Below are 20,101 nucleotides of genomic sequence, written 5' to 3'. Positions count from 1 at the left end.
ACATCACAGAAATCATGACTAAAACCTAAATGGGAACAAGGATGGAGTAAATCTCCCTGTTGGTCAAGTACTTAGTAGAGACGATTCGGGCTCTTAGTTCATTTTCCAATAAATATACATAAAAAAAGGCAACTTCTAAACATATCAGTGTGCTTTTCTAGTGGTAACACAGAGAAAGTAGATGAGGAAAGATTACGGGCATGCACTCACTAGTAGTCTATCTAAGTTGACCAGCGTCATGTGGAAGCAAATTAGACAACTACTGCTAAGTTCTACTCTCCATAGGCCATGTCAAATAAGTTCAAACACTAAGGAGCAATGTTACATTTGGCAACATATGTGCTTGTGTTGACCGTCATTGCTTTGCCTGTATCACCTGGACTCTCATTTATGGAACAATCATGCAAAGACAGAGATTCCCTTGTGAGGGAGCATTTTATGCCAATTTGCACATATAAAGCAAGGAGTGACTACAAGTTTCTCAGAAATGGATGGCTTTGATTTTCTGTATTCTGAGGAGAAACTAAGAAAATATAAACTTATAAACCCCAGACTTTTTTTTTAAATTACTATTAAAACAAACAACTACAAGTTTTCCAGACCTAGAATGTTCACCAGCTTGAAGACGTTTGTTGCAGATAAATCCCTGGCAAGATTCTTCAACAAGTATTATTTTGAACAAAGGGAATGGGACTAGTTAGGATGCATTGAACTTAAACAAACTGACATTTTAGAGAAGAGTGGGCTTCCTTGTACATTTTATCTCTGGCCTGCACATCCAACCTGAATTCCTAAAACATTTATCTTCACTTAGATGTCTTGGAACAAAGTCTCTGAAAGAAGTATTTGTATGAGAGCAGAAAGAGGACAGAATGTGGTGTGAGGAAAAATTGATCAGAGTCAGTGAGCCAGAAAGAGTCCACTTTTTAAAAAGCAGAGACATTAAAGGAACATGAACTATATATTGTAAATTTAACTTTAATATAATTCATAATCTACTTAATATATTGTAAGAAAAGGCACTCTGATAGGTTTGACATTGTTCTCTAAGGAACTGATACACTTGTGCTTCCTAACTCCTTGCACAGTAATGATGCTAACTACCACATGTATCACATTTTCTTTTCTTTTTCTTTCTTTTTTTTTTTCATTAATTTTGCCTCTGGCTTCTCTCAGGAAGGTCAAACTCCAACCCTTGTGGTCTACAAGTCTGATTCTATTAGTCCTGGAAGGGTATGTATCCCTTCCCATTTACTTGCCTCTTTGCCATGTGTGGTAATCTTAGCAGGAATGAAATATCTAGAAAAATCCTAGAAAAACAAATAATAAATCATAGTAAAAATTCATTTATGTAACTGAAACAATTGATAATAATTGGCTTTTACAGGATATATTTGTATAATAATTGTACAATGTACACATATCCATTTTCTCTTCTGCTAGTTATGTATTACAATGCATTTAACAGATAAAATGGTTCACAGCAGTATCCAATGACTGGTATGGAGGCCATGAGGCTTCATGAAGCTCTATCAGTTGTAATACACTCTTCTGCTTTCTCACAGCATGGTAGAGTTTATGTAGAGAATCCCCTTGCCTCTTTTTGTCACTGCCTCCTTAGTAGGTGAGGCCATGTTTGATAGGTAGTAGATGCTCCATGAACACTTGTAAAACGATGAGGTTCTTCCTTGTGAGTTTTTAATCACACTTCCCCTTCTCTTCCATTTGAAGTAGATCTGACATGTTTTTTTTTTTTTTTTTTTTTTTGCTGTGCTTTCACTCCCAATGGAAGGGAGATGAAAGACATTGACTACCAAGTACCAACATTATTTTAAAAACATATGAAACAAAGAAAGAATACAATAACTAATCCCAGTGATGACAGGAAAGAGGGAAAGGAGGGGTGGTGTGGTTGAACAAAATTGAAGGATATCCTTCAGAAAGACACTGATCTGACTAGGTAGAAGTAACACAGCATCATTGTCAGGCAAGAGGCATGTTGAGAAGTGGGTTAGGAAATTCTATTCTGAAGGAGAATGTGAAAAGGAGAAGGGAGGTCACTGTGTAGGACAAAAGGGACCCTGTACTCTTTTTTGTTTGTTTGTTTGATTGTTTAATTGATTTATTTATTTTTTAAATATTTTATTAGGTATTTTCCTCTTACATTTCCAATGCTATCCCAAAAGTCACCCATATCCTCCCCCCCCAATCCCCTACCCACCCACTCCCACTTTTTGGCCCTGGCGTTCCCCTGTACTGGGGCATATAAGAAGACTGTGGGAGGGTTTCAGAGCAGAGTTTGTAGAATGCAACAAAAAGCTCCTGGATTGAAATGAACGGAGTAGTGAGGAGATGGTTTTAGGTCAGGGTACCTCTGGGTTGTAAAGAATCAGGTTGTCAAAATTTGACTGACTCTAGCACGTTAACTCCATTTAGTATTTGACTAGAACCTGGATAGTGGAGTGGATCAGCACAGTATTTTTAGCTCATTCCTATTACTAATTTCCTATTGAGGGCAATCATGGCAAGTGGTTAGCTCACCTATGACGCTTTGGTTGAAGCTTCAGTAAGAAACAAAACATCCTTTTAAAACTATGTTTTCAATTACTAGCCATAACTTTTCAGGTTTAATTTTCCTCTCTAGTTATTAAAATAGGAACTATACCTTAATGACTGTCTTCATATTACAGGAATAAAAATCAGAGTCTCAAGATGTTAAGAACATTTCCTGTTGATTTATATAACACTGTAGATTTAAAAAAAAAAAGGCAGAAACCAAGACCAATGTGAGATAGAAAATTTAGGCTCTTAAAACACCATGTCCTACTTGTCTCTATTGGCAGGCTGTGATCAATATACTGTGAAGTGTCTGATTAATATCTAAGACCACACAATTTCTTTGAACCATGAGAGTAACAAATTGGTTAAAGTCTATTTTCAGTATCTGTTTTAATTTATGAATTGTTTTTATTAGATACTTTATTCATTTACATTTCAAATGCTATTTTCCTACTTTCCTCTCAGAAAGTCACCTATACCGCCCCCCTCCCCAATCTACCCACTCCTGCTTCCTGGCCCTGACATTCCCCTGTAATTGTGGGGATTGGAAAGATGGCTCAGCACCGCACATGGTGGCCCTCAATCATCCGTCACCCTAGACCTATGGCATATGATGTATCTTTGGCACCAGATATACAAATAGTACACATACATATATTCAGGACAAACACCCACATTTGTAACAGAAAATAAATAAATCTTTATAAAGATTAAATTTTGTAGATAAATCCTTTTATCCCTAGTCTTTCTAGGTCATTTATCTAAAGGGATGCTTGTTTTATTAAAGGCTATTTCTGCATCTAGTGAGGTGACTTTTTGTTGTTGTTGTTGTTCTGCTTTGTGTTTTGTTTAGTAGAAAAATAGCATTTGCTCATTTAAAATTTCCTAGTCATAGTTGTGAGATAGATAGATAGATAGATAGATAGATAGATAGATAGACAGACAGACAGACAGACAGATAGATAGATAGCATGGGACCTACCCTTGGTCTCTCCCAATACAGAACCACAAGATGAATGTGTAACCTTATTTGAGCACATATGGACATCCATGCCAATTTTGCATTAGAAGGAGAATAAGTAACGGGCTAAGCCAGTGCAGAAGACCATAACACTGAGTATGTGATGATTATGCTGCTATTTACACCTAGAGTGTTCTCTCCTGTTACAAGCCTACGAAGGTATTCCTTGCTACAGGTCCCCTTTGAGCCAATTTAGTGAGGCAAAATGAAGGAAAGGAACAAACTCAAAAGTCTCCTGAGCTTCACCAATCACACTTGTTTCCCAGTCCTTCCATGCCTGTTCTCTAGTGACCTCAGTCACCAATAAAAGGAAAAGAAAAAAAAAGTCCAATCTGTGTTGTCTATATATTTATTGAAGCATGGTTAAACTCCCAGTTTCTTGCCTCTTAAAGAAAACTGAGTCCTTCTCTTTATGTTCTAATCAGTCTCATGTTAACATAAATTTAGGCAGGATAATTAACCCCTAGAGTCCCTGAACACAAAATGTTTTAAGACCTAAATTTCCACTTCATTTTTTTCTAACGCTTGTTTTAGTTGTTCTTGTTTTTCTTGTATTTCTTTTTTTTCTTTTTTTTCTTGTTTTTCTTATTGTTCTTGTTCTCATTCTCCTCCTCTTCCACCTCCTCCTCCTCTCCCTCCTCCTCCTCCTCCTCCTCCTCCTCCTCCTCCTCCTCCTCCTCCTCCTCCTCCTCCTCCTTCTTCTTCTTCTTCTTCTTCTTCTTCTTCTTCTTCTTCTTCTTCTCTGATTTACTCAAAAATCCCTAACTTTCTCAAAATATAAATCATATTGCAAACTTAGAAGTCCACAAGTTTGGTAAACTCAGCTACTTAGAAGTTCAATCTCTGAAAATCTAAGTCTCCTTTAAAATCTAAGACTTGTTTAAAAAATCAATTCTCTCAGTCATGGGCTCCTATAAAATCTAAAGTAAGTTAAATATTTTCTTACCTCAAGAGTGAAACCAGGGTGTAGCCACAATCTCATTAAAGTAAAGCTATTCTCCCACACTATAATTAATTTAATGTCCAATATCTGGAATACACTCATAATTTTCTGGAGGACTGGGCTCCTCCAAAAGGCGGTCACTTTTCAGACTTGCTCTCTTCTGCACACAGAACATGTCTTCTATGTTCAGGCAGGCTTTACCACATGGCTGCAGCTGTTCTTGACAGTCACTGGATGATACTGACATATCCAAAATGCTATGGCCTTTTACTAAAACTGGGCTTAGCTTTCACCAATAGTTTCTCCTGGGCTCTCTCCTGACCTTTTTAATTCTGGGTCTTCAACTGCTAGTGAGTATTTACCTTCTCCATTGCGCTCTCTTGGCCTCTCAGAATACCAAGCTTGGGCTGCTATAAGCCTTTCATGCCTTCAAACCAGTACCACTTTGGTAAATTGTTTACGACCAAGTGTGGTGGCTGCATGAGGTACAGCCATGACTGCTTCTGAAATAGAGCTTCTGTACATTGACTCTCCAAAAAAAATTTCCCAGAAGATTTCACCTCAGTGGTGGTGGTGCTTTCTTGATCACCACTGTTTCTCAGGTCCAGCTGAAGGGCATTGATTATCCCAGGAAAGCAAAGATTCCACTTTAGTGCTTCTGGTCTTTTGTTAATCACATCCAATTCTTCAGCTCCAGCTGACCAGACAGCACACATTTTTCATATATATATATCTATCCCCACTGAGTATTTTCTTCCTTCTGAAATTTGACATGCCAATCTTATATCTTATGCATTGCCCACAATTCTTATCTTCTAATCTCCTACTAAACAGCCCACTTAGCTCTCAGCACGCAATGGGTTTTATAGCTCAATGCTCAAAATTTCTTCTAAGATCCTTCCTAAAATAAAGTGGTCAAGTCTGGCTCAGCAATACCCTGATCCTGGGTCAAAATATATATTAATCAGGGTTCTCTAAATAAACAAAATTTATATCATATATGCATATATATGCATACACACACACATGTATTTATGTATCTATCTATTACACTATGTGGTCCAGTTGGCCCACTTGTCTCACAATGGCTGTCAACCAAGGAAATTTCCAAGAGTTAGATGTTTCTCATTCCCGAGGGTGGGTATCTCAGCTCATCTTCAGTATATGCCAAAATCCTGAAGAAGCAGGCCATAATGCCAGTGAAGGAATGGACTAGCCAGTAAAGAGAACATAGGAAACAAACAAGCTTCCCCCTTCCACCTCCTTTACTCATGATGCCAGCAGAAGGTGTGGCCCAGACTATAGATGAATTTTCCCACATCAAAATATCTGGATTAGAGCTATATACTTTCCCCTCAAAAGATGTGGATTAAAAGGGAGTCTCCCCACTGCAAATGATAAAAAACAAATCCCTCATAGATGTACCCAACCACATGGGCTTAATTTAATTCTAGCTGTTGTCAATTTGAAAGTCAAGAATAGCCACCACTTTGAGACCATACTACCATCTATGAGCGCTACAAACCATACCATCAACTCATTATGCTTGCTGTGTTTTAACAGTTCATAATGGGTTGTGATTCTTAATTCATTTGCTAGCATTTTGTATGCTCTTCTATGTGGATGTGGACTCAGACATTGCTATTATCTACACAGCAGGATGACTAAGAAGCCATGGTTTCTAATGGAAGGATATACTGCATGATGAAGCAGGAATTGTACATGTAAGAATGCAATTTTACACACCAAGACACTTAAATGAGTTGCAGTATTTTTACTTAAAGTTTTCCAGCTTGATAGTCTCTCACAAACATTTAAACCCAGTGACACAGGGTAGAGAGGGTCATACATGAAAAAGAGACACATATTCAATTCATTACAATGCTTTGATGACTTAGGAGGGAACGGTTAGACAAATATTCTGCCGAGCATATTGTGGAGATGTTTTTGCAAAAAACAAAACAAAACAAAACAAAAACAAAAACAAAAAAACAAAAAACAAAACAAAACAAAACAAAAACCCCAGTCTATCATTTCGTTGGTGCTTCATAATCAGAGAGTTAGAGACTGAGTTGCGCTTTCTGTTTAGTTGCCGATGACACAACTTTGCTAAAGATTTTCTCCAGGTGTATCCCATACCAAACTCCCCAAATCCAGGAGATAGTAAGTGTTCAAATTCTAAAACGTAATTAAAAGTCAGTAATTAGTGCCAGTCAGGAAACGGGTCAGGTGTCTAGACAAAGGGAAATCTCTTAATGCTACAGTCTACAGTACTGTCACCTCATTCTCTTGAATGTTCACACAAACTGAAGCTGTGACTGTGTTCTGACACAGAGACAAGGTCAAGGGTTTGACCTCAGAGGGACTTGGTGGCCTTCTAGCAGTATTAATATCTCTGGTATCTGAAGAATGGATGATTATTAGTATGTATCAAACTTTGCATATTCATGAATGAATCTCCAGGCATTTTCTCAAGTTGATAGTTCCCCTTTGGCTTTTTCTTCCCTCCTACATTTTCTTCCTCTTTGCATTATTTTTCTTCTCTCTTACAATTACTAAAGACCTATTCTATGTTTGAGGCATATGAGGATGAATGAGATGTGGCTTTGCATATGGTAATTTGCTCTCAGGACAGATTGAAATAGTAAAAGCGGTAATGAAATGGAGACAAAACAGGAAATTAATTGATGTAAGAAAGTTCCTAGCAAACATGCATAAGATAAAAAGGAAGAAAGCAATTAGTTCTACCTAGAAAGGCCTTCTTACTGATGAAACATCAGAGCAGACCCTGAAAAGATTAATGGACTTTAAGAGGTACAGTAAAAGGAAAAAATGGACTTGCTGCATTATCCATACACACTTGTAGATACATTAAAATGTGTGCCAGTTCTCAAGAAAGTACAAAGCCAGAGTCTCAGAGGCATATGATTTGAATGGAATTGCACAGACTCACATTTAGGGACATGGCATTGGTAAAAATTTGATTGCAAAGAAAAATCCTTCTGTTAATTTTTAAATGTGAACAGGGCTCATTTATACCTTGTTCATTAAGATTTATTATTTATGCCAATTGTCATCCCAGAATAATTAGTTAAATTTAAATTTTCATATATGTAAATTTACATTTGCAAAATGCAAACAATAATATGTGTGAATTTAAAAATTTATGTGTAATGCATTGCTTTTTTATTGGTATAAATGCAAAATATACATTACCTTACCTATATCTCTGCCAGTCTCTCTGTCTCTCACTGTCTCTGTCTCTGTATCTGTCTCTCTCTGTGTGTCTCTGTCTCTGTCTCTGTCTCTGTCTCTGTCTCTCTCTCTCTCTCTCTGTGTGTTTAAAGTTTCAGGGAAAGATTTGGTTTTTACCTTTCATGTTATAATATCAAAACCTAAGCTCTTATTTGAAAATGTACAATATTCTGTATAAGTGATATGCAGAATTAAAGGAAGTTATCTTTTCAAGATCATATACTCATATTTCTTTCATAACAAACTCTCATACATTAGTGCCTGAGCCCATTCACTAAAACATGAAGCCCTGTTTCCTTTCTCAAAGTCCTAAGAAACAGGGCTCAGGTCTCTATAGCACCTCCACAGACCAGATCAAGCTAAGTTTGTATATATTTCACTCTCAGTCTTTATATGCATATTATTAGATAAATCAAACATGGCATATACTACATGTAAGGAAAACTGGTAATTTGATAAACACATTTTTATGTTGCTAAAGAATTTTTTCAATGTCAATTTATTATGGAAATGGGAATCCAAACAAATGGAGTATTTCTGTGTAGTCAGAAATAAAAAAAAAATGAGAAATGCTGCTAAAGAGGTGAAGACAGAGGAGCACTTCCAAGGCTCATGTGACTGAAAACTAGAACATGCATTCTGGAAAGCCTTTTTGTAATGTAGTTGTAAATCTTGGTATGATACTATATGCCTTTACCACTGATTTAATATTTATCTACTATTGATATTAAATAATCTTACTTTACTAGTAATGTCCTACAAAAATATGAAAATATAAGTACAAAAAAATTGAAAACAAAAATACTTATTTGTAAGTTTCTTAGAGAAAAAAATCTGAGTTAAAAAATGTAAGTAAAATTTGATTCCTGATTAATTTGATTTCTTATAACTTTGGGACATGTTCACATTATACTAGATACATTTGATATTTCTCAGTATCCAGTTTATTGAACATAAATACCAAAGTCCACCAAAGTTTAGCTCTCATATGCATGCCCTCTCACTAAATGATCTCTAGATTATTATAAACAGTTTATAAGATAAATGCTATGTGAATAGAGGTTATACTGTATAGCTTAGGTCCTAACACTAAGAAATAAATTCTCAAAACATTCATTGCACACCCAATTATAACATATTTTAACTCATAGTCATTGAATCTATAAATGCAGAACTAGTGTCAGTAAATATAGAGCTATAAGATCTACCTTCACCCAGCTGATAGAAGCAAATGCAGATACCCACAGCCAAACATTATACAGAGCTCATGGAACCTTGTAGAAGATGGGGGAAATGACTAAAGAAGCCAGAGAGGTTAAGGACACCACATGAAACACACCAAATCAGATAACCTGGGCCCATATGGACTCCACCAAGTCAACTAACCTGGGCCCATATGGACTCCACCAAGTCAACTAACCTGGGCCCATAGGGACTCCTAGTGACTGGACCACCAACCAGATAGCATAGAAGGGAAGGACATACTGTCCCATAAATCTATGTAACAGATCTGTAGCTTGGTTTTCATGTGGATTCCCTAACTTTAGGAGCAGAGGCTGTCACTGACTCTGGTGCCTGCCTTTGGATCCCTGTCCCATATCTGGGCTGTCTTGTCTAGTATCATTAGGAGGAGGTGTACCTGTCCTACTGCAAGGTGAGTTGATAACCATGGGAGCTTCCACTTCTCTGAAGAGAAAGGCAGTGGGGGTGAAAGAAGGGGAGGTGAGAGGGTAGGAATGGGAAAAGAGGAGAGGAAGTTGCAATCTGGATGTAAAGTTAATTACTTAATTAATTAACTAACTAGTTAATTTAAAAGTAAGATCTAAGGGAGTAGGTCTACTCACTTAACCATCCATCTATGTATCTATATATCTGCTATCTATGTCTCTATTGATCTATCTATCCATTAATCCTTCTCCTATCTGCCTATCTATTTTTCTGTAAGTTATTGCTTACAAAGAAAGAGAAATGCAGCCTCTTTTGAAAACTATGCTGGCTGACTCATTTTCTTAGTCATTTGTGTATGTGTCACTCTTCCATCATGATTTCATTGGGTGGATTTAACACTTTTATGAAAACAGTTTTGAGTGCTATGGTAGGCAAGTAGGATGCATCTCCTCTTGGATATTTTTGACCTTCATAACTGGCAGCATGTAGCACCAATCACATAGCAAGCAAAAAACAAACAAACAAACAAACAAACAAAAAAACAGTACAGTACAAGAACTCCTATCTCTCAGGAATCTTTACCATTTACTCTCATATGTGACGGACCCTCTTTCAGAGACAGTGAGATAATAACTGCACATTGAATCAGCGAGGGCTTCTGGGGATAACAAAGGTAGGGGTTTCATAACTGGGATAATGTGTTCAACAAGACACATTCAAAAGTGGAGTCTAGCGCAGCATTTTATATCAACTGCAATCTCTGTGCAGCACAATCTGGGAGACCCGAGACGAGTGAATTACAGTAATCAGCCTTCAATATGACAAAAGACTTAATCAGCATCTCCTTGCCTTTCTCACGAAGCCTCTCAATCTGGTGAGATCACAGAAATTATAAAAAGACGTTTTAGAGATGGATACAAAATGCTTCTCAAATGATAATGTTAAAGACAATGGAAAAGTGGGGGAAGGCACATACAAGTTTTATATTTCTGAGATGTCTGAAACAGGATTCTAATCAGAAGCACTCCCCCAGTGCTTAGCCATAAAAACCAGCTGTCTATCCAGCATTAGGGAGAACTTAGGCCAGTCTAAGTTTCTTTACTCTGAAATTTTACACTAGGGAAATCTCTATTTGATTGAATAAAGCAAAGATGAAACTATGTCTTTTAAATACAAAAGAAGCGGGCACATGGGTCTATTCATAGGAAGGTGATCAGTGCAGACTGCAGAGGAAGAGGATCCCCCTTTCCATTTATCCCTATGCCTGGGTTACCACAAATCCCTTACCTTCGCTAATTCTACTCCCCAGTGACAGTTCCAAGGATGCATTGAATTAATTCATGGAGAACAAATGTTCTCATTAATTTTCGATTAGATTAGATTTCTTAAATCGAGTTCCTGGGAATTTCTTTTAAAAGATTCTAGTTTCAACCTCTACTGTGAACCTTAAAAGTGATGTGACAGATCATCTCACAACCCATAGATTACTTAAATTTCTATTAAGTTGATTAGATACAAGACAGAAACAACTCAAAAGGAAGAGTCACTAACTTTTGGCACATGTTTCAGTAGATTCCTTACATGACTGCTTAAATAAATACACGAATGACTTGGGGCCAGAAACATGGGTAGAAGGAAGCAGTTCCAAATGGGAACAGGGAGCAGAGAAAGAGGAGGAGGACCTATAGCCCATATATAAGCTTCAGTGGAAACTCAGTGTCCTACCTTATCCTGCTACTTCCCAACTGCTACAGTTTTCACCACTTCTCAAAAGAGCAAAACCATCTGGAACCAGGTACATAACACATGGACATGAAGGGGGTATTTATATCCCACCTCTAACTACTGACTTGTTTTCTTCAATTAAAAACCCAATTATGCTTGACCTTTCTCAAACTTATGAAATGTTAGGGTCCTTCATTTTTCAAGTAGAAGAGTTTACCCTAGGGATGTCTTGTGATTTAAACAAGTTTAGCAAATTTCAGAAGAGGATCGATCTAAATTTTAGAAATCATACTTATCTAAAATGTATAAAAAATAGAAAGAAAGTTCAATACAATTATTGTACAAATTCACAGAGGTCCTGGAATTTTTAAAGTGAAAAAATTAAATTTTTTTATTATGAAACTCTTCCTTAAACAGATCATGATAAGCAAGCAAAGGAGGATCTGTCTGTGAGAAGTAGTAGACACTAAGAAGAATAACAGCTGTAGGGGAGTGCAAGGAACAAAGGAAATTGATAATTGCAAAATGAAGTAGTAGATGTATATGAAAATGACATAACTAAACCCATTGTCTTGCATGCTAACTTGAAGAAATTATTAAGAAAAAAATCACATCAAAGAGCTCAACTAAATGCCACAGAAATAAAAAAAAACTTGTCAAATATCATTTTGAAAAATTGTAATCTGTTTATAATTTGTTTCCATGTTGCAATGAAATCTTAAATATACATGACCTCTTGAAAATGCACCTGAGCACAGCAACTGTGTGGCTATCAGCACATTAATGCAAAAGCCATAATGTTCACTGGTCAATATGATAAAAAGTGATCTGCACTTTGCATTTTGGTTATACAGAAGCATTTTTGTATTACTTTGTCTAACATAAAGGTGGCAGGAAGCTCTTATTTGTCTTATTAAAATAAAAGCTGGACCCCAACTAGCATTGCTAGTGAAATGAAGACTTAAGTCTCTTAGTGTCCAACATGTCTAACTCTTTGAACTACAAATACGTGAAGGAAAACAGTCTATTCTAATTACTCATTTTTTTTCTGTTTCCTGTTAGATGATATAAAGTACATATTTTTTTAATAAAGAACATTTTTTTTCTTGTCTGTGAACCTCCCAAATCTGTTGATTTTGTGATGAAAATGTGGGCTAAAGCAGCAGAGACTTTAATGTGATTTCAGTCTTCTACTTTAGGAGTTTATCAATGTCTCACAATGCTGTGGAAGTGAAATCACCTGTCCTATGAGTAGGAATAAAAATCTCAAGTAAAAGTAACAAGTATAGCCAGGACCCAACACAAAGATTAAAAAAAATCATAGATAAAAGGCACTAGCAGTTTCTACTCTGCTGCCTTTATAGCCACAGGGTAGCTAGGAAGAAAGTCTAGAAATTCTGTCTTGGATTTTGTAATGAATTACTGCTAGTACTGGGGTTAGGATTAGAGGTGGTGGGCTCAGGCAATCTGTTCATTATACAGTTTGAACCAAAGCCAATTACTTGTGTTGTGTGTCCTGAAGTAACCTTAGAGGGAATTCCCACTTGCTTTAGCAATCAGGAAAGTTACTCCCAACATCTTCAATAAGAAGATAAAGAGCAAAGCTGCTAGACATAAAACTTTTCAGGTTGATGGCATTGAACTATTCACACAAGGCAGTATTCTCGATGTATTGATAGGTTCACACATGCCCTGGTTCCCAGCGACCCAACCTCATAACTACACAGCAAATACTTCTGAACTGTTGCTATCTGGAAAAGAGTGGCATTCTGTCAATGTCTTTTGCCATTTGGTGAGAAAGTGACAATATATTCACTATATTTGATGGCAAAAGGGTAACTTGGTTACTGGAGAACACTGATCTTCAAAGCATCCAAAATTGGCAACACAAGTGTCATCAACAACCTTATACTTAAGGGAGTAAGAGAGGCAATGAGATATAAAATAGTCCTTTTCTATAGCAATATCTATAAATTAGGAAAAAGGAAATAGAGTAGCCATGCCATGATTATTTTGTTTGGGGAATTTAAACATTGCTATGACACAAACCTAAACAAATGTATAGAAAACAGAAAGGCAGAGTACTGAGCTGGAGATAGAACACTGTAATTGTAGAACACTGTAATAGTACTTACCTAGAAAGTTAGAGATCTTGGACTTTCCCATCAGTGGAAAGAAAAAAAAGAAACAAATAACAGCTGCAGAAAAAGGAAGAGAAGGAGGAGGATGAGGAGGAGGAGTTGAAGAAGAAGAAAAGAGTAAAGACATAGTATGGCATGACCATGATGCCGAGTCTTCTAAGTTCTGTAAAGGTGAGGGAACTAAATACTTTGGATATGTGTTACTGTGAGACTATGACCTAACATGGCATATTCATATTATGAAAATCTATGTGCCTATAAGGAACAACTGTACTGAAAAAAAAGTTTCTAAATGGCATTCACTGTGTAAAAGCAATTAAAGATGATAAAACGCTAGTGTTATGTTTATAATTGTGATTTGTCTGTTTATAAGCATAGACCCAGATAAATACTAAATGCATAATAAACTTCGATTTGTGCAGAGAGTGAACAATACTTATCAATGACCAAATTATGTGAATGGATAGAGGGCTATGTAAAGGTTTTTAAAATCAAATTTGGGGGTATACAAGCAGGTTTGAAATACTTAACAGAACAGTAAAATTACTAGTAACAGATATACCTTCATAAGCTTTAATCTCCACAAAGAACTTAGCAGTGCCTGTCTGTGTATTGGACATGCTCTGTGGAGAACTTCAGGGCTCTGGCCCATCTGGAATGGCCAAAGAGTTGGGCTTTCTGGAGGGGAGGGGAGGGGAGGTCAGATCAAGGCAAGCTGCCTTGTCTCTTCCCGAGGCCTCTGCTGCTCTGGAGTCCATGCAGGCTAGGAGCTAAGGTCCAGGCTGAGCTGGAAGTGACTGTGGTGGGCTCGAGCAGATTCCAGAGATAAAAGCTTCCAGAGAGAATTTCCTGCCCCCAAAGTGTTCCAGCTCTATAAGACAGACACTCTCAGATGGTCCATGGGGAAATATCTCCTGTGTTTTATTCCTTGTGGATAGGGTCTTATATACATTTTGGGGCAGGTTGGGGTCTAAAAGCAGATGCTTTCTATTGGCTTGGTCGAGATGTTAGGGATGCCTCTTTTGCAAGTGGATGCAATTCAGAGTTTGCCCTACTTGACTGATTGTCACAGTCCTCTCCATGGTGTGTCTTAGTCATGTGTTCCAGGACAGGAACTAGTTCTGGAGTATATGAAATGCCTACCACCCTCAGATATGAGAACTCACCAGGTTTTTCTGAATCTGCTCAACCTTACCAGTTTTTTTCTGGTGACAGAGTTCCACTTGCCCCACATAGTACTAATGCATTTGCTCCTCCTCCCCCCCCCCTTCCTGTACTTTCTCAGTTTTCTAATCCAGTTGTCACTCTTATGGTAGAAAACATTATGTAAATGAACTGTTAAAATGTAAATAACACTATGTTCATTTTAAATACATGTCTGCTTTACTTCTGTTTGGTGTTTTACTCCTCTGAGTTGATTCTAACAATTCATTCATTTTGTTCACTTTATTAATGAATTCATGAGCCAAAGAATAATTTATCTTTGATCTTAGAGCCTCCAAGCTTTTTGGTGATCTACTCATCTTCTAGGGGAATTGGGGTGTGTGATAAATTGCAGGATTCTTTCACTTCTAGGCTTTTCCTGGGTAGATGAGTCTATGTTGTGATTTATACGTCAGTGTGGTAGGCAGTTTGTTTTTCAAAGTATATTTTTACAAGTTTTCTTATACCTTACAAAAAGGGTTTCTGAAGGTTGTCTATAAATGCCTATGATTACATTCAAATTCAACATTAGTTGTGCAGACATATACCAGTTAAATATCAACAGAAAACCAAGTCTTCTCTTAGTAGCACTTGATATATGCATATGTGTGCCTGTGTATCTACATGTCTGTGTACGACTTGCTCATTTCTTAATGAACATTCTACTGAAGTTCATTCTTCTATTTTGTTTCTCTCAGCCATTATAAAAACTGCCCTTCCTAACATGGACAGAGAAGCCAAGGAGGAATACCTGGTCGTAATACAAGCCAAAGATATGGGTGGACACTCTGGTGGTCTGTCTGGAACCACAACACTCACAGTGACCCTGACTGATGTTAATGACAATCCTCCAAAATTTGCTCAGAGTAAGTGATTTCCTACACTTGCCAACAATTACATTTTTACTATAATTTTCCTCAGCTTTGCAGAAACTGATAACAGCCAGAGATTGCTTACTTCCGAGTTTTTCCTAACAGAATTTTATATCCATTTTCATAATTTCAAGGACGTGGAGACAGCACCAGCTATCAAGGGGAAAATGGGTAATGGAATCAGAAATAAATTGAGAGAGTAAAGAAAATTCAGCTTAGATATTGATCCATTATTAATCCCATTGTTGTAGAAAATAAACTAAGTTTCAAATGGGAAAAGAAACTATACATTAAAGGTGTTTCCAAGCAGACATGCTACTTCTTACTGTGTGGAGAGAGATCGCTAATCATCAACTCTCTCCTCCTGAGGGTATGCTCTGCTTTAATGATCTGAGCTCAACAAAATTCCAGGCAGCCACAATCAGTGGTCCTTGGAGATGATCACTATTTTCTTACATACACGTCCTCTCGTGAAACATGTCTTAAGAGCATTTCCCAAATAATATTACATGGCAGAGTGATTCATGAAAGTTTTTCAGACATAGCAGTATGATTCTTGAATTGAGAAAGGGAGGATGCATGGAAATACATGGAACAGGACAAAATGAATAAGCCAACAGAGGAATTATAGTCACTGAGGCTAAAAATCTGTAGCTAAAAACATATATCCACAATACGATGTATGCATATTAATATACATAGATCCCTGTTTAAAGATTCTGAACTGGAGAAAATTAGATGCTTTTATCTGTCTAGCTTTTTTGATTTAATGTAATTTCCTCTATGTTCAAATGTGAAGCCATAGTCATATGCACCACTATTTCCTTATGTAATATTTGATCGATAGGTACAAAATTAATTCTAATTTATGGGTATTGTAGCTAACATGGCCCTATAATAATACATGTATTTATTATTAGCATTGTACTAAATTTGTACATGCATATATATATGTATATGTATATGTATATGTATATGTATATGTATATGTATATGTATATGTATATGCATATGCATATGTATATGTATATGTATATGTATATGTATATGTATATGTATATGTATATGTATATGTATATGCATATGCATATGTATATGTATATGTATATGTATATGTATATGTATATGTATATGTATATGTATATATACACACTAGGAAATTTACATGCATGTCTATACATATGCACATGCATTGTATATATTGTTTGTATTGTTAAATATATACAATACAAAACTGATAAGGATTTTGCTGTCATTGAAACTCAGAGAAGCAGTGAGTTATGTTTACTGAAAGGCACTGAACAATGAGGCTACAGACACACGAGCAGTTACTGAGTTACTACACCATGTTAAATAGCATGATGTTTCGTGTAATATCATTAAGAAGTTATTAAGATATCTTTATTTGTAGGTGAACTCACTGAGTTTTCCCAAGAGAAATAATAAATAGATAAATAATTATTTAAAGATTTCTGGTGCTTGCACCACATTACCACTCAGTAATATTAAGTTTACAAACATACCTTTTGAACGTGTTAGGAACCATGGTACAGGTATAAGCAGAATAAAGTATATGGCCTCTCAATACATAGGTGTTAATTATGGAAGCCTAATGATGTGCTGTCTTATGAATTTAAGAAGAGAGCTTATCACATTTCTGATATCAGCAGCTAACTGCCTGCTGGAGATTCTTCCTAGCATAAGAAACACCACGTGAAATCTATTTTTTTTCTAAAGAATGAGAGGAAATAGGAAGGGCAAGAAGAGAGAGGAGGGGCAGGGTAGATGTCTAAAATGGCATATTTGATAAGCAATTGAGCATTCATTCATAAACACTCCAAGGTAGAACATATAGAAATATATTTTCATATAGAGATGTATACCTTTTATTTCTGCACTTCTTTGAATTATGAGCCTCTAAGGGATATGTATTGAAATGATCCATCCTACCTTTTCTATGGTCTTTTATATGCCTTCCTGCTACTCTCACTCATTAATATGTAGCTCATCTTTTACTGAAGGTGAATATTTCAATTCAACACTTGTAGGTGGGTTTCTAAAGCAATTTCCTTGTGCAAAAGTAACAATTATTAACTGTGTTTGCCCAGATAAAGTTAAAAAGAAGCCTCACAATGGCAGTGGATAAAGGAATGCTGTGTTTACTTAGCTTTTCAAGGCTCCCTGATGTGGGATTGGCAGGAAGGGGAGGTCCAATGACTGATTATTTATTTTGTAAGCACACCAAGAGAATATCCCCCAAGGTTACCTAGAATACAAACTTAGAGAGTACTGGGAAGCTTGGGTTGGACAGGAAGAAGATTGTCTTTGCCTACTTTATTACATTTGCACTGTCCTTTCAAAACGGTTTTGTTCTCCAGTCCCATAGTTTTACAATTCCAAGAAATAATTTTGCTTTGTCAAGAGAACTTAAGGAAGTCTGCTCATCAAATTAACCAGTCAAATTCTAGTGGATAAACATACCATGGTTATCCAGGGATTTAGCGTTTGAGCTTAAACTAAAATTAGGTAATGTTCTGTAGATTTCTTTTCCTTTTTTTTTCCATTTTGTTGTGATTTCTGTAGGACTCGGTCTTCCTGGTTGTCTGAGTTTGGGTTTGCCTGAAACAGGCTCTGAGACAAGAATCTTATTATGCGTAATTTAACTCCCTCAAGGAGCACCAGCAGGGAAGTAAAAAAGGCAGGTGTGCAGGATCCAAGCACTTAACACTATGGCTGAATGTACCCTTATCGTACTGAGAAATATCTGAACTGTTGAAAAATATAAGAAAAAAAAATAGTAACAACTCAAAGTTATCCTACCAGAAAAGGGGAGAAGTCTACTATTTCATAAACTAACTCCTGCGACTCGACTCTTTGATGACTGTTTCCATGGCATGAATCGATGCTTGAACAGTTCCTCCAGCCTGACGTGCAATGGATGAAATAGAATCTGAAGGCAAGATAAAACCCTGCGGCAAAGAAATGTAGGAACAGGGAGACAGATATAGGGCAGATGAGCAGTAATGTGTTAATGGCCAGGGAGAGTGGTCCAGTACCATAAGCTTCCACTATACCAATGAAGATAACTGCAACCAACATCACAATGAAGAAATTGAAATAAAAAATAGGACAAATGCCACTGATTAGACATACTTTACTGTCCCCACAGGAGAATGAAAACACATTGTAATTGTATTTTGCCTAGGGAGTTTTGAAGGTAGGATTCTAGTCTTCAGAGCAATGAAGAATTTAGTGACAAGAGGATGTTTCATGTATCTGGATAGCTTGCTGCGGGGCATGGCAGAAGTTTAGTAATTGGATTTTATCAAAAACGGTCTACAAGTTTGTAAATATAAAAGTAAGTTCAAAAGTGACTTTCAACACGTTACACATTGCATTTCTGTATGCTGAAATGAGCTTAATATTTCATGTGGGACAACAATGAATATTCCCACAGGCAGGCAATGTGATTTTACAGAATTTAGGAAAAGAAATTCTCATAGACACACTAATATTCTGGTAGGGCTACTCCAAACAAATACTTGGTAACCATACAGATAATAAGTAAGTTCTCTGTTTCTGAATGATGAAGATGACTCACCACTTCTGGGAAATATTTGTTTACATTTGTTTAGATACGTATGCTTTTCATAAAGGAGATATTTTTCCTCTTCTAATACTATCTTGGTCATATCTCTACAGACATCCAGAATATAGAAAATGTCCAATTAATTTTGCTAAATTAATTAGTGAATGGATAGTGTTTCTATAATACTCAGTGTTCTTCATCTTTTCATAGGTTTGTATCACTTCTCAGTACCAGAAGATGTGGTCCTTGGCACTGCGATAGGAAGGGTTAAGGCTAATGATCAGGATATTGGTGAAAATGCACAATCATCCTATGACATCATTGATGGAGATGGGACAGCACTATTCGAAATCACTTCTGATGCCCAGGCCCAGGATGGTGTTATAAGACTGAGAAAGGTAAGCTAAAGGGTATTTTGTTCATTTTCTAAATATCTTTGAGAAACATGGCTTTTGAAACCTCTGTGTACTGGGTAGACAGAAACAACCCAGAGTTGGTAGATATTTAGATTTATGATGAATGGTGGGTTGAAAAGTATACTTAACAGAACTATTCAGAATTGCCATTCTCTTAGGGCCATATCATGTTTCAGATGTCCCCTGGTAAACAGCTACCATGCTGTAGCTAGCCGCCTAATATTTGTCTGCACATTTATGACTCAGTGAGTTATTCAATAGGCCAAACAAACAAACAAACACAAAAACAGTCACTCAGTCTTTATGCGGGACACCAAAGTCACTGCCCTGAAAGGAACCCTTAACCAATGGAGAGAAAAGATGGACAGGCAGTTTCTACGAGCTGATGAAATTACTCCAGGGTACAATTACCCACAGTTTAAGTTGATTCTCAGAGGGGACATGTGTCAATTGCCCCCTATGAGTAGCAAGTTCAATAGATTCTAGACTTTATTTTCTGTGTAGCTCTCGTATTTTTTTTCCTTTCTTTTTAAAAATTAGGTATTTTCTTCATTTACATTTCCAATGCTATCCCCAAAGCTCTCGTATTTTTGATCCCCTGTTTCTTTAAATGTCCCTCCAAATACATTAGCATTTTCCCTGAGCTTTATTGAAAAGTCTGCTTAAAAAGAAACTCAGCGATAAACAAGATGCTTAGACTCCAGCATCT

The 20,101-nt window shown here is 36.7% G+C and overlaps 1 protein-coding gene across 8 annotated transcripts in view; it reads left to right on the top strand.

The window, feature by feature from the left end:
- Positions 1 to 20,101, top strand: part of Cdh8 (cadherin 8) — a 393,196-nt gene that overhangs the window by 202,053 nt on the left and 171,042 nt on the right. For all 8 annotated transcript variants that reach the window (NR_133570.1, NM_001285914.1, NM_001285913.1 and 5 more), the window contains 2 exons: positions 15,214 to 15,381; positions 19,187 to 19,374. Coding sequence is in view for 7 of the 8 variants with exons in the window: in NM_001285914.1 (NP_001272843.1) it covers positions 15,214 to 15,381; positions 19,187 to 19,374 (356 nt within the window). In the remaining variant the exon portion in view is untranslated. The remainder of the gene's footprint in view (positions 1 to 15,213; positions 15,382 to 19,186; positions 19,375 to 20,101) is intronic.

Source organism: Mus musculus, chromosome 8 (genome assembly GCF_000001635.26).
Source record: "Mus musculus strain C57BL/6J chromosome 8, GRCm38.p6 C57BL/6J".
NCBI classification, from domain to species: Eukaryota; Metazoa; Chordata; class Mammalia; order Rodentia; family Muridae; genus Mus; species Mus musculus.
The sequence above is the reverse complement of the archived record's forward strand: the minus strand, read 5'-3'. Positions and strand labels throughout refer to the sequence as shown.